This window comes from Adiantum capillus-veneris, chromosome 16 (genome assembly GCF_014529385.1).
Source record: "Adiantum capillus-veneris isolate H3 chromosome 16, ASM1452938v2, whole genome shotgun sequence".
Taxonomy (NCBI): Eukaryota; Viridiplantae; Streptophyta; class Polypodiopsida; order Polypodiales; family Pteridaceae; genus Adiantum; species Adiantum capillus-veneris.
The window spans coordinates 11,680,439-11,696,678 of record NC_140946.1 but is presented as its reverse complement, the minus strand read 5'-3'; the positions used below and the strand labels follow the sequence as shown (position 1 = coordinate 11,696,678).

Sequence of the window (16,240 nt, the reverse complement as noted above, 5' to 3'; positions counted from 1 at the left end):
AAGGAATAGAAGAGAGGGTCATTCAACACCAAAACAACACTGACTCCTGTCAAGCTTCTAATAGCCCAATAGTGGTTAAAGCCATACGCAAGCCCCATAGGACTCCACTATTAAGACCATAGCTCTTGACGGTGATGCCCTGTTATCTGCACGAAGGAAGGCGCACTGCAAGGCTGAAAAATCCCTATTCTACTTACTCAAATGAAATTAATAATACCAACCATTTATAGCTAGCTTGAGGACCTCCCTTCTTGAGCAAGAAAAGAGAAACCTTGTGCTCTGATACCAATGTAAGATTTAATGGCCTAGTAACTTGTGTGTAGTGGAAAATAGCATGAACATAGTGATCATTTCATTAGAATAGATTCGTAATGAGAATAATAAGAGTGCTTGGGTGGAGAGAGCAACAAAACGTATAACACCTAGTTAGATAGCATGCACAATACTTCAAAAGAGAGAGAAATTAAGCTATTGACAACAGTTGAGGACCGGATTTACATGGAGCCGGTCCCCCCTCCAAAAGGCTTTGTATTATGGTTTCTCCCATCAAGAGAGACATTTTACAATGCAATTCTTTGTGTTCCTTCAATACTAGCGAGTGCAATGAAGATGGAAACTTCAAGCACTAAGAAAAACACTTATAAAACACAACATCAATTCCCTCACGGTCTCAAACCCAAGACCTCACACACCTTCAAAGATGGTGAGAGCTAGCGGGGTATGAGAGTAGATTGAGAGGAAGAAGAAGCAGTCTTACAAGAAAGATGTACATCTCCTCACATAATCACTCATATTAGCATAGCATAGCTTAGTAATTAGCATGGTAGAGGATACGAGCATGCATTGAAACTTGACACTTGGTTGGATTTGCATCACAAAGCCAATAGTTATTGGTGTAGGCCTCCCTTCTCACAAGCTTGGAGTAGGTGATAAGCTACTCCATTAAAGCTTGAGAAGGAGAGAGAGAGAGTCTTCTTGCTTCACACATGAGTTAGTGTGAGTGTGTATGCAATAATGCCTTGTAAAATTCAGTCCCCCTCTCTCCCTTGGTCGACCCCACTTGCTATTTGCTCTTGCTAGCACCTCATTGACCTCTCCCAACTTAGCCAATGAAAGTTAAGTAGCATAAGTGATAGCTTTCTGACATGTGTCTCCCTTTTCCTTTTGTGAGAGCTTTAGGTAATTAATTAATGCAACTTAACTCTCATTGGACCCTTTTGTCTCCTTGCCAACAGGAATCAGGCAAGCCATTGGGTTGTTGAATGCTCATTGGACCTCTTGGGAGACTGTCCAATAGTCTTCTAGAGAGCTTAATTCTTATTGGTTCTTTTATTAAATATTTTTAAATTAATTAAACTAGATTTACTCTAGCCTAATTCTCATTGGTCCACCTCCATGGCCATCCAATAGGATTTGAGTACACCTTGTGGGCATCTGGGCTAGGGAGCTGACATGTGTCACTCATTCCCTTTGTGGAAAGGAGCTTGTGTGTGTGTGTGTGTGTGTGGATTTCTCTCTCATCCCCTACTTCCAGGGCTCGCCCCCACCTTTGTAGGATTAATGAAGACTTTTTTGGTACACACAAAAAGCATCCAATTTCCTAGTGATGACCTTTGGACACAACCTTTGAATTTTGAAACCTTAGCATTTTGGAAGTCTTAATGGGCTGAACCTTAGGGTCTCTAAAGACCATTGTTGCACATTGCTCTTTTGTAGATGGCCCCCCCTTTGGATCCCTATTTTCCCTCCTTTGGATCCCTACTGTGGCCGGTCTGCTAGCTTAACCAATATTCTAGCTTTTTCTCCCCAGGCACTTCCCCATATTAAATGATCAGTTTAACATGAGAAAATCAGTTATAAGAATTAGATATTAGTTATTATGACAAGATGCTTTGGCTGGAAAGCGCATCGAGCTTGTCAAGGTCCACACTGACGACAACCGCGCATATGTTCTCACGAAAAGCCTAGCCTCGGAGCAATTTACACATTGCATAGAACTTATGGGTGTAGTATGAAACCTAGGCGATGCTTCATCAACTAGTATAGACTAACTATACTGATGCCACTATTGACCACCATGACCTTCAAGTGGGAGGTTGTTGGGGTGTAGGCCAGATGGCCGTGGAAAACCTCCCTTTACTTACCTTTTTTCCCTTTAATCAATATAGGGAGAGAAAGTGAGAGAGTTGACTTCACTCTCTCACTTTCCTCTCCACTAACCCAACTCCCTGTGTTGTGCAGTTACTGCTTCATCCCCTTCCCCCTTCTCCTCCCCTCTCTTGCACACTCTACACACACGCACAATCCGCCACCCATCATTGATTTCCACAAGTGTACTGGCTATTGTTTGCACCAAATTCTGTTCGTTTTCATTGGGGAGGAAAGAGAGGCTTGCTGGGAGACCTTGGTCTTCAAAGTCGATTTAAAAATTGACTTTATATTCCTTTCCACTAGGATCCTTCATGCCCGCATAGATAGCAAGCACTATGAGCGACTCATCTTCTCTAAGTCCTAATGTTTTGGCAATGTCGTCAAGGAACAGAAAGTGACGATTATCCACCACCACTGCATGCAAAGTGAGAATTTGGAGGTCTAGAACTTGTTCAAGCTAGATCTAAGAAAGTATATATAATGAGTCTTCAAACTAGTAAACCAAGGGAAGAGAGAGGCAGGGTCCATCACTTGTCCAAGCTCATCTCTAGACAACATAGAGAGATGCTAAGTCTACTAATTGTCTAATATAGGCATGGAGAAATGATAGAAGGTTAATCCACTTGTCCAACCTATCATCTCTAGTAAAATGGGAGGTTTGGCCTTAAGATTTACCATGTAACCATCCTATACTTCATTGTATTATGAAGAGTAGAAAAGCAAAGCTCCACCACTTGTCTAAGGTAGTTCCAAAATCAACATGGAGAGAAGCAAGCTTCACCATTTGTCCAAGCTAGGTTCCATTTAAACATGGAAAACCTCATATATGTTGTACATGGAAGCTTTTTTCCAAGGTCCACAACTTGTCCAAGCTAGGATCCATTAAAACATGGCTAGAAACAAGGCTCCACCACTCGTCCAATCTTTAGAGATGCAAAGTGTACCGGTTGTCTAAACTAGGCATGGGAAAATAATAGAAGGTCCACCACTTATCCAATATATTATCTCTAATAGCATGGGAGGTTTGGTCTCAAGATTTAGGAATTGGCTGACCTATATTTCATTGTTTTATGATGAATTTGGTTTTAAGGTCAACTACTTATCCAAGCTATAAGTTTATATCTTGAATGGTATTCCTTCGCATCACTTAGAAAACCAATGATATGTTGTACATGGGGGGGTTTGTTACAAGGTCCACCACTTGTCCAAGCTAGTTTCATTGAAACATGGATGAAGGAAAGCTCCACCATTTGTTAAAGCTAGACTCCATTGAAATCTAGAAAATCCATGCTATGTTGTACATGGGGTTTCTGTTTTAAGGTCCAACGCTTGTCCAAGCTAAGCTCCATTGAAACATGGAGAGGAGAAACACTTCACCACTTGTCCAAGCTAGGAAACATTGATAGTAGTTGGTTTAGTTTGAAGATCCACCACGTGCCTAAGCTAACTCTATTGAAACATAGAGAGAAGCAAAGGTCCACCAATTGTCCAAGCTAGGCTCCATTGAAACATGGACAGAAGCAAGCTCCACCATTTCTCCAAGATAGGCTCCATTGAAACATGGAGAGAATCAAAGGTCCACCATTTCTCCAAGCTAGGCTCCAGTTGTCCAACCTATAAGGTTATATCTTAAATGGTAATCTTTCTAATCACTTGAAATACCCATGATATGTTTTACATGGGGGTTTTGTTCCAAGGTCCACCACTTGTCCAAGCTAACTCTATTGAAACATAGAGAGAAGCAAAGGTCCACCACTGTCCAAGCTAGTGTCCATTGAAACAAGGAGAGAAGCAAGCTCCATCATTTCTCCAAGATAGGCTAGCTTGGATAAGTGCTCCTTGAAACCAACCTTCCTATGAGGCAATATATAGAGCATATGCTACATATTTTATGTACGCCCCATGCATCAAATTAAGAAGTGCTAGATTAGAAGTGGACCTTGCTTGAATGTCACATGCATTAAAGTAAGGAAACATAGCCAAGTGGATTGTATTCCTCAATGGATCCTTGCTTTCACAAGTTGTGAACCTTGAGTCACTTTTACATTAACTTGGACAAGTGGTGGACCTAGAAACCAAGCTCTCCATGTTGAGATAAGTTGTAGGTAGGACAGTAGAACATACACAACGATAATGGATGCAATATAGTAATCGCCTAATACTTTGGTTGACCTTTTTCTTTGATTTTCCTTATCCATGCCCTCAAGAACAAGTAAGATCAGAACCATGTCCCAAGAAATGAATTGGGTGCCTATACACCCCACGCCCAAATCTATGAGATCATCTTCATCTTCTGTCCTATAGTCCCGTTCCGCGAGGCCTTTAATAAACCTCAACAAGCGAAAGTGAAAGTTTTTGTCGGTCACATAGAGATGCTTGAGCAAATCCACTGGCAACCACGCCGTGTCGGATCCCTCAAAGATTATGCCATATTCTTCCATGTGCTGCGCCATGTAGTCAAGAAAGCTTTCGAATGCCTCTGCATGAAGGTTAGTAGTGGCCTGCATGTCAATTGTCCCCTCGAACACACTGAGTAGTTCATGTGCTCTATCTGCAAGTCCTACCTTTTCTAATTGTGTGAGAAGTGCATCAGTAGATATTGCCATGGGTTTGTTGGCGAAGAAGATGCAAAGAGAGCGTAGAGCTACAGTTTTGTGAATGTGAGAACTGAAGTTTGAAACCTAGAAAGTCACTTATATAGCCAAAGTCACTTTTTAAAAAGCACTTAAAATTAACGTCAAAATAACTTAAAACTATAATTTTAAATAAAATGGCACGACAAAGCATTGAAAGACACCAACATTGAAAACATTTATGCTCCACACCAAAGAAATTGCACGTTTCAATCGAGAACTTGAACAAGTTGAGAATAAACAAGCATGTGAAGAAACGAAATTCAAAACACCGTATGTATTAATGGGAGAAAAATCCTTGTCAATTACAAGCTTTTACAAAAATACATCGTGGAAACGGAACGTTCTCACATAGAAAGCTCTTCTCTTTTCTGGAGCGAACAAGCTTGGGCAAGGTATATTTGAGATTAAGAAGGTGACTGAGGTGCCAGTCATTATTCACTGTAATGTGGTGCACTGCATCATCGTGGAGGCGCATTTGCAAGTCAACTGATTCTCTAGCAGCAACATCAGAGTCTAGTACTGCCTCCCACTCTCCCATCATTAGCTTCCATCTTCTATAGGGAAAGACCATCGACAAGCTTTGCTTCGCAATATGGTATGTGAACACCACATTGTCAGCAACTACAGAGCACTTGATTCTATCTCCCTGGTGGTTGACCATCTTAGTTTCCCATCTAGCTGCAAGGAATCCATTGGTCGCACTTCCCCCTTTGCAAGTCCACATTGTTGGCGTCCTGTGAACACTCTGAAGGCGAAATATCAACACAAACACATGAAGAGACATAAACCATGTTATCGTGGCTTTGTGGGAACCATAGGTGCACTTCATTGCTACTTGCATATCCACCTCGATTCTCCTTTTGGTTGCTGCGATCACGGCACAGTCTGGCTTAGGCCATTCCAAACTCTCCAAGGTTGGCGAGTGAACCGGAGAAAGATTACCATACCTCACTTAGGTGTGACATAAGTATGATTATAAATAAAAATTTCACTTGAGGCAAGCTCAGAGGATGGACAACCAACATAGAGCAACTTGCCAAGCTCAGTGTGGATGGCCTCAAAAGTTCCTGTGAAGGACTCTATTGGCTCCCACTCTACAAAATCGGATGAAAAAACCTCTACAAACATGAACAAGCAATGGAAATCTTATAGTCATCAAAAGCACACACAAGGAAAAAATACTAAATAGACGATTGAAAAACTTGAAAGACGACTAAAAGTACAATTTGCAGGAAACCTCGATGGAGCCACTGCTGTCTCTAGCTTCAGCTGTGAAGCAACATACACATGTTGCACCTTCGCAAGACTCTTGCCGTCTTGTGTTTGCTTGAACTCCATGATTCTTCCCTTCCAATGGTGTGCTCGAGAAGCCATGTGTCTCCTTGAGACCTTATGTGCACCTCTTGAGCTGGGTTGCATTGTCACCCACATCATTCGTTTGAACTCCATCGTCACCCAATATCCATTGTCGTCTTGTACATTGCTGCATGAAATGGAGTCAATGACACTCCTAGGTCGTCGAGTACCTGATGATGCCATGGGGAATAGTGGCACAACCTGCAGACAAACACTTATGATTAGACATTGCACATCCATGTTCTCAGCTGTATAAAGAACAAGATTCTTGATGGTACACAAAGGTGAAGGATGCCACTTACTGCTATACTGCTCCACCTGCTTGTGCTTGATGGGGAAGATATTGTTGCAAAGCTTGAGAGGGAAGTAGATCCTATCTAGAGAGCTTAATGGAGAAGGAGCAGAAAAAGTCTTGAGGAAATAAAGAGGGATGATCTAGCAGAAGGATATGCTGCAGATCTTCAGCTTTAACTAGAGGTGTTTAGTGAGGCCCATGGAGAAATGGAGAACTTCAGCTTGAGGAGAATGCAGCCCTCAAGAATGCAATAAGCCTGAGGAGGGAAAGGAGGTTCAAACTTCTATTGCAGAGCTTTTAAGAGGGAAAACTAAAAGGAAGGAAAGAGAAGCAACTTGACAGGTGAAGTGAAGAGAAGTGAGAGATGGTACAGTAGAGAGAGAGAGAGGGAGGGAATGATCAACACGTTTTTGGAGGGATCCCCTTTTAGGAGAGAGGGGGGAAGAAACTGACAGCCACTAGAGAGAGAAAGAATTGGTTTTTACTCAACTATTTAGAGAAAAGTTTAGTTTTCTGAATTTATAAGAGATTTTTTCTTTATATTTTATAAAAGAGTACAAGTTTGATCACTTACTTTTAAGCCCTGCCATACCCACTATTTTAGTCCACATGGCATCCACCCATTTGCCCCTTCCATAATCTTCTTTTTAATCCCATGGAAAATAAAAAGGCCCCTTTAGACCCCATTCCCTTCCTAATGAACAAGGACTTAAAGATGAAGTCCCATTCTATTTTGTCATAGGCCTTGTCAAAGTCAATTTTGAAGAAACAATCAAACAAAAGGGTTGTTCTGACTCCTCTCCATATTCCATATTCAAAGGCTTCCCTTAGTGTAATTATAGCATCCAAGATGAATCTATCCTTGATAAAGCCCTTCTGCTTTGGGAGAATGATACTATGCATGATGGGACTTAGTCTTCTAGCTAGGGTCAGGACAAAGATTTTATAAGCTGAAGTCAGACAAGTGATTGGTCTCTAGTTTCCTAAGTCCTCTGCCCCCCCTCTTTTATGAATGAGCTCCAATCTGCAAGGCCTCTGCCCAGACCAACATCAAATAACTCACTATAAAATCCTTACAATGCTGGTAGAACTTAGTTGGTACACCATCAAGGCCAAGAGACTTACCTTTCTTCATAGCTTCAATAGTGTCTTTCAGCTCCCCTTCTGTGAGGGGCTGGTTGACATGGCATGCTGGTTGCCAACAAGTTCGCAACTGCGCATTTCTTTTGCTCTGTTCACGTGCCAATGTATTCTCTACAACGCAGGTAAGAGAGAGGAGAGAGAAAGGCCTTAACTTGCTAAAAAAATGCATCATTTTCTTCAGTATAAATCGATGCTGAATGGAGACCCACCTTGTCGTATCTACCGCTGCCTTCTTGCTTCATCCCTTGGGGGTGGAGCAGAAGTGCAACTGGTTTGCAAGCAAGAACTCACTTCCTCCAAGAAACTTGCTCACAGGAACAGGAATATGTTGGCAACTCGGCTACCACGTGGACTAGCTCTAAGTGTGCCCTATACCTGGATTTTTTTTTTGGGAAAATTACCAAAATACCTCTCTAATTTGTCGAATTTCCGAAATACCTTTCAAACTTCAAAAATTCCCAAAATACCCTTGTATCTATTTTGGTTGGATTTTTCAAGGTTTCCTAATCTTTATTTCTTTTTTACATTTGAGATCCATTTCAACGCTTAGCATGTAATTTGTCACAAATTACATCGCCAAAAAAGGCGACTATGTCTGAAGCAATTCATCTCCAAAGCCTACATAACCAATTCAAATTCTAGTTTTAGCATCTTGTACCATACACAATTAGTCTTCTTATGAAAAGCTACATAATCTTTTATTTTTGGAAAAATTTACTCTCACAACCAAGGATATTTTGGGGATTTTGGAAAATTTGAAGGACATTTTGGGAATTTATGACAAAATTTTTGAAATTTGAAGTAATTTTCCCAAAAGTTTTTGGTGAGCCCTGCGTATGGTCTGAAAGCGAGAAAATGGGTGGCAGCTTCTGGAAAAGTTAAAAGAGAGAGCAATGTGTTATCCATATTGAGCGGGGGTGGGCTCGACTCCGGGCTGTGTTTTGCATGGCCGCTCCTCTCTTCAATCCGCATTCCGCAGCTGCAGGCACACATCTCTCTCTCTCTCTCTCTCTCTGTGTTTATATATATATATATATATATATATATATATATGTGACATTGTGACCGCGTCTCTCTCTCTCTCTCTCTCTCTCTCTCTTTTCTGAGCTCTCGACTTTCCGAATAGCAGAAGTTAGAACGTGTGTTGCTCTGAGCCTCAGAGCGTCCCCCGGCAAAAATTGCTCGCATACTATTAATCGGACGTAGGTATTGATTCTGCTTGCCTACATATAATATGTGATCTGAATGCTTTCATAGTGATCTATGGGTCTGCGCTCTTGCTGCAGGCTGCGCTCCTGCAAGGTCACCTCTCTCTCTCTCTCTCTCTCTCACACACACACACACACGCACACTCACGGTGACACCGCATCTATCTTCTCTCACTAGCTGAGGAGGGAGATTCTCTCTCTCTGTTTCACACGTTACATCCACAGATTCTCTCTCTCTCTCTCTCTCTCTCTCTCTCTCCACATCCACATCGACACGCACACTGCACACACTACACACGCAAACAAGGAGCCTCGAGCAGGCCGGGTACGCTTTCACAGCACGAGTTTCAATCATAATTTTTTGCTTTTCTGTGAACTGTGTACGTGATTTCGCCCCTTGACATACCCTTGTGCCGTCTCCCACCAATAAAGCTTCTGCATAGACTGGCATATACTCGTCATTTGTTCACTGCAATGAGCTGTGCATTAGGCAACGTTGCTTGTTTCCTAACTGACAAGCATGCAAGCGCCCACGGAAGGGAGTAGGCCACATCTTTTCAGGATCAAAACCACAGCAATCCCAAATTCCAATTAGTTACCTGTGTGCATACACAACCCTCACACACTCATACTAAGCTTGTACATACCTGCTCAAGCTTGCCTGATCACTATGTTGGAGGATGACGAGCCTGGCGAGCTCCCCCTTATGCGTAACCTTCATGCTCTGAAACAGCCAAAGGAATCGCCCTCATTGAAAGCTCGGTCGCGAAAGTCGCCCGCTGTTAAGGGCATCTCCTCCATCGCTCATGAACCCAATTTTGCAAGCCTCGACCATGCTTTCGATCACGATTGGGATGCTGTGCAAGATCATGACATGGTACTTCAAAATGGTGAAGGTACTGGTGTTAGAAGAGATGGCTCAGCCCACAGAAGCGATGCTCGCAGAAAGCATGCGCAGTCGAGAACTCCATCACGCACTTCTCCTCATATGAATAGCTGGGATGCAAGAATGCAGTCTCCTTATGAGAATGATCTGGACTCCAGAATGAGCTGGGACTTAGGGGCGGAAGTCCCTGCAAGCATAGACACAAACACAGAGGAATGGCGTATCGGGCGCAACTCAAGGGCTCATGGTGGTATCTTTGATGACATACACAGAGATGCCCGCTCCATCTCACACGATAGAACAACAGAGTGGGTAAGCTCTTCGGCGACTGAGGACTTTGGGTCAAACTATCATGTGGGTTTTTTCACACAGCATCAAGATGAAGATGGTAGATTCAAAGCATTGCAGAAGACATCAAAGCTTGAGCAAGGGCATAAGCAGTGGAGACAGAGAGACCAAATTTTGTCTCCTTTGATTCTAAATCCTAATATTGATGCGCAGAAGCCTATGCACTCGAATTCCCCCTTCACTCTGGAGGATCCTATAGATGCAGATGAGCAAGTTGCTGAACATGATTGGGACTATGTAATGGCACAGCAGAGGGAAGCACGACCTCGAGCGCCTCTATTGCAACATGAGACACGCCGTTCCCACAGAAAGCATACAGTTGGCAAGGCTGATGTATTGAGGTCACCACAAATGGCCTATGCTAGCAATATGAGCAAGCAGCTATACTCAGACTATTCCAGGGCGGTGCCATCTGTGTCTGAGTTCTTCGAGTATGAAGTTCAGGCCATGGAGCTGCCTGGGAAGAAGGAAAGTGGAAAAGCTTCGCAGAAGAAGCCTTCCAAGCAAGGCAAGGGGCTGGCTAGCAGTAAGGAGGAACGCAGAGGTTCTTCCGTGGGGACAAGGAGGAGATCCAGCATGAATTCAGGGCATCAATCGGAGCAAGTTTTATCAATATTGAATCATCCTGCAGCGAGACCAGTAGCAGAGCCGCTACCTTTCCTAACAGAATTGGAGGATTACAATGGCAGTGAGGAATGTACTGCCGCCTCCATAGCAGGTGAGCTCGAGAGGCTGGCCATGAGTGAGTTGCATGGAGAGTTGGAATTGGTGGCATGCAACAACAGTGCTGCGCCGGACAGGAACAACACAGGGCGGATTGTGAAAATGGCCGATGCAGAGCTCCTCCAACTCTCAGTGCAACAAGACTGCAAAGAGCTTGCCCTTTGTGATTACAAACCTAGAAATTTGAGCCAAAAGTACAGGCCCAAAGTGTTTGAAGATGTGGTTGGCCAGCACATTGTAGCACAAGCTCTTTCTAATGCAATTCTGAAATCCAGAATTGCTCCTGTTTACCTCTTTCAAGGATCCCGCGGTACAGGTAAGACGACTTCTGCAAGGATCTTTGCATCGGCTCTTATTTGCTTGTCAGCAGAGGGGCAACGGCCATGTGGCGCTTGCAGAGAGTGTGTGAGTGTAGCAACAGGAAAATGCTCAGAGGTGAGAGAAGTGGATGCAGCTAGTAACAATGGGGTGGAGAGAGTGAAGGTCCTACTAGAGGAAACCATTTCTGCGCCTCCCTTGTCGCGCTACAAGGTCTTCATTATTGATGAATGTCATGTGCTGACAACAGAAACATGGAACTGTCTTTTGAAAATTTTGGAAGAGCCCCCCACTAATGTGGTCTTCATTCTTATCACAACCGATGTGGACCAGCTGCCTCGGACAGTAGTTTCAAGGTGTCAAAAGTTTCCTTTTCCTAAGATCAAAGATACTGAGATAGTGAAGAGGTTACAAAAGCTGGCTAGCTTGGAGGACTTAGCAATAGATGTAGAAACCTTGCAGTTGATTGCATCACGGTCCGAGGGCTCCCTCCGTGATGCTGAGACCATTCTGGACCAAGTTAGCCTCCTGGGTCAGCAAATTAATTCTTCAACTGTTTATCAACTGGTACACATTTCTTATACCAGCCGTTAGGTACGGTTTAAGTGATTGTTGTTAGGATCTATCTGAGGAGGATTAATTAGGGTACATGTTAAGTAGTCACTTAATAAGCAATAAAAAGTCTACAAGAGAATAATGACAGTAGAGATGCTTAATCATCAGAAAGTTGCATGATGATGAGATAACAACATAGAGAGAGTAGTCTCTCTTTTATAGGTGCTCATAGGAGGTGGTTTGAGGAGATATTTTTAGCCATATCTTTGCCAAGCCGAAGGAGGTGCCTACCTAAGGAGGTTCACAGGAAGTTTCTGATGGATCATATCAATCTTATATCTTATGTTTAGGAGAAAGTGCCCATAACCAAAGGCCTTACAATATGTCTTTCTTTCATGGGAAATTACCAAGCACTTTTGTATGTCATTGAAAATGAATGTTATGTATTTAGGGATGCAGCCTTTGTGGGTCTTTTTGCATTAGGGTACCTTTGTGACTGTTAAGTCAATGTGTTTCAATTGACAGCCTGGGTCTTTTATACTACAATGGCATGTTCAAGTTTTCCTCAAATTAACATGTAAAGATGGTGCAAGTTGCCCATGTTCTCTGGCCTGCAAATTGTGATACTTCATTCATGGGTGGCAAGCAACAGGGATGCACAGTAATGTGGTGGTGTCGAACATGGTTTTCAGGTGGGATCAGTATCTGATGAGAGACTGCTTGGCTTGCTGAATTCTGCTCTCATGGCTGACACCATCAGCACAGTACGGAGGGCGAGAGAGTTGGTGGACTCTGGTGTGGAGCCATTATCGTTGATGTCTCGACTTGCCACCCTAATTACAGACATCCTAGCAGGCACTTTTAATTTTTCGGATAAACTAAGAAAGGGCTTTTTCCGAAAACAATCTTGTGAGTGATGCTCTCCTTCGCCTTATCAAGTATTATTCAGGAGTTTTAGAGTAACAGTGTTGATTGAAAGACAAAGGCTGTTGCCTGGTTAAAATGTGAAGATCATATATGTCGTACTGCGCTACATGAGTAACAACATTCGCGCTTTGATGTCAGCCCTTTTGCAGAAAATTGTGCTTCAGTGATGTTCATTTTCTGTGTGCATTGAACCCAGCACTCCTTAAAAGCTCCTATATCATGTGCATTCAAAAGATTATTAATAAGACACTGATATACATGTTATATTTACACTGTGGGCCTAATAAAAAAACCCAGCCCCCTCTTAACGTATACATAAAACTACATTTTGGACTATCATTTACTTATGTGCTCCTTGAATGCTTTAATTCAAACATCTTAACTCTTTGTCTATAATAGTTCAACATACTGTGAATGAGTCATTGATGTTGAGCTTTGCAATGCATGCAACAGTATCTGAGATGAAGCTGGAGCGATTGCGTGTAGCGATGAAGACTTTATCAGAAGCTGAGAAGCAGCTTAGGACTTCCAATGACAGAACCACCTGGTTGATTGCAGCTCTTTTACAACTTGGTCCAGAGCGCTCGCTGATGTTCCCTGCATCATATGCTGGTTCAAGCATATCACAGAGCCCTATTGCACTCGATGAGAATGAAGCTGTAGATTTTGAGCATCCATCTTCTGACAGGCAAACATGGCCAGATGGTGACGTCACTCTCTCTCAAATTTTGAACTCTGAGCCTGTGCCCACAGATAACAGGAACAGAGTCGATTATGGTGTGTATGTAAATGAGAGACCGAAATATTGGCCGATGGAGTCTGTCTCGCAAGATATGTCTCTATCATTGGCAACTCATGGTGAGACATCATCAAAGCCATTGCAAGCCACAGACAAATCACCCTTTCGGACAGAATTGCTTGACGAAGAACTCAACTCAAGAATTGAGCAGAGATTAAGCCCATCAAAGCTCAATGATATTTGGAGTAAAGTTGTAGAGAGATGTCAATCAAACCAACTGAGGCAGTTACTCTATGCAAGTGTGCGCCTGATTTCAATCTCAATCTCAGAAGGTAATCCTCAAAATTGTCTTTGCTACCGTGTGAAGCATGTGCCGCCTGTTAATAGCAAGTGACTTACATGAGTGCCAACAAGATATGATTGACTTTTGCTAGGCAGCATCTAGTGCTGAAACCCTTCTTTAACTTTAATCTTGTGTGCTTCGTAGTGGATGCTGTTGTACACCTGGAAGTTTGCAACCCTGACGATAATGCAAGCTGTGAGCGATCGCAGAAAAGGATTGCGACTCTCTTTGAGATGGCCCTTGGTTTCCCTGTGGAGATAAAGATGGGTCTTGCTTCTCTTCCTGCTGAGGCAGAGTCTCCAAAAACACCCGAAGACAAACACCATGCTGCTTCAGGAAGCAATGTGCAATCTCACTCATACAATGTAGACTCGAAGGGGTACAAGCGAGCGAACCAAGGCCATGCTATAAAGTCCCAAGTCTCAAAGGGCTCCAATGCAACAGAGAGCTTTCCTGGAATTCTGCATGGAGCAGTGTCTAAATTAAATGATGTACAACCTGACTCTTCCATGGCAACGTGGCGACACATGCCATTTGCTGAGGGTGAGAGGTTTTCTGCACTGCAAGATGGAATGGGTAAATTGGCATCTGATGAATCTCAAGAGAGAAGACTGTATGCTTTATCTCAAGCAAGCGTTTCAGGAGTGAGTTTGTCACGTGGAGGACGGTGTACTGGACGCCACGTATCCCGCAATGATGTGCGCGGGGATGAAGATTGCAATGACATTGATGTAAAAGAGGGATCAGATGTGGAGGAGAGGGAGCTGGATGAAATTGAGTTGCTTTCCCCGGAGTTCAACGACCTAGAGGATGAACCACATGAGAAAAACTGGTATGTATGGAAGTACTTGTCTCCCTTGTGAATTGTGTGAATTGCATGATGTGGTCTGACATCTTGTCATTTGGTGTACATGGTAGAATTGCTTTTCTTGGTTTACATGCTAGAACTTATTTGTGGAGATGCTTTCTTGTAGGAGGGCAAGGCACAGTACATACGAGGGGCCTGTGGTAATGCAATCACACAATGTTGATGGACGTCGCAGCAGTGACGTGGACTCGGCGCAAAGGAGGAAAGGAAGTCATTTGAACATGGTTCGACGGATGTCCATGAGAAGTCGAATCAGATCCTTGCCCAGCAGCGACCCTAATTCACCTGACAGAGCAGGACCTACTGATCTGTCTGCAGAAAATGGTCATGAGAAATGCAAAGATGGGCAGCAACTTGCAGAGGATTTGGAGCTTGCAGCTGGAGATACCGGAGAAACTTCCTCCACCACCCAGAAAAAGGGTAAATTGAAAGGAAGTTTTGCTAGGTTTTTCCAAGGAAAACTCTCCAAGCAAGGTTCTGATCAGTGAGAGCAGAAGGCTAAGATTTCCTTTAGTTCATTGTTCTACTTGTGAAGATTAGTTTTGGTATTTCATTCATTCATTTTTATAGCAATGGTGGGCATTCTATCTGATGGATTCAAATGTATATATGGTGTGGTGCTGCACACCTACATGGGTCAAAGTGAGATGGAGTCCACAAGGGTGCTTCTCCTAATCAGAGATATACTCATTCCTAGTTACTGTTATTGGACCTAATGTTCTGTTAAAGGAGTATTAGAGGGGCTGAGAGAGGTCCTTTTCATGCCAGTTTGTCTGCTATTCTACCACCACATCCTACTTCTGCTACATCTGATCTACTCCCCTACCGGTACCTGCCTCCTCATTATCACTTCTTCGGCGACATCAAATATCAGTGATGGGTGTCCCTCTCTCCATTTGGCTGTCACAGGCCCTCTGGTACGTGAATGCGGATAATAATGATGCCATGTGGTCGACGTTGGACGGCCCTTGTCACTTGAGTCTTGTACATGACGGGCTTTTTGTCGTGCATATATAGGATATACATAGACGCGGCACGCCAGCTCTGGAAGGACTCCTATAAGAAAGCTTCACAGAGATTAGAGGTACTCTTCGAACAAGTTGAGATGACTAGTTCGGGCATGCGGCTAGCTGTGGCTCTCTCTCTCTCTCTCCCCCCCAACAGGCGGGAATCATTATTGTTATATTATATCGTATTTATCTATCTATATTTATACTTACTATTTTACTATTATAAAATATACTTATACTTACTATTTTACTATTATAAAAGGGAGAGGGATTTCGGCTCCTTTCTCGGACACGTGACGGCTTTTGCTTCATCTGTCCAGATCCGGTAGTGTGCCTTGCAACCCAGCTCTCCAACGCGCGGAGAGAGAGAGAAAAGGAGAGCACGAACAATGAGAGAGGCGATCGAAAGTTGTCGGCTATATTAGTATAGACTAAACGAGGATGAATCATGAGCGCTCCCTCGGGAACACTATCTACCAGAGGGTCTTAATGCCAGGAAAGACGGTGGGGCCAAGGAACGGCCTTGAAAACATCATCGCGTGGGTAGGGGACTGAGATTTCAACCCACCACCTCACGGATGTACTCTTGATGATATTTGACGTTTGCGCATACCTTTGATTTTGTGCCCCCACTTTCGTGTCTTTGATCCCACCGCCCTAACTTCATTTAAGACCCCGTGTTCGATATAGCTGAGCCCCCTCCCGGCTCCGCCTCGAGACTAATGGGCATTGAG

General features: G+C 43.3%; 1 protein-coding gene across 1 annotated transcript; it reads left to right on the top strand.

Moving 5' to 3' along the window:
- The first annotated feature begins 8,709 nt into the window (after positions 1-8,709).
- Positions 8,710-15,263, top strand: LOC147438574 (uncharacterized). Its single transcript, XM_086484648.1, has 5 exons — positions 8,710-11,631; positions 12,312-12,528; positions 13,000-13,617; positions 13,773-14,460; positions 14,603-15,263. Exons 1-5 carry the CDS (start codon positions 9,460-9,462, stop codon positions 14,982-14,984), a joined length of 4,077 nt encoding a protein of 1,358 aa, XP_086340774.1. The 5' UTR covers positions 8,710-9,459; the 3' UTR covers positions 14,985-15,263.
- The last annotated feature ends 977 nt before the right edge of the window (positions 15,264-16,240 follow it).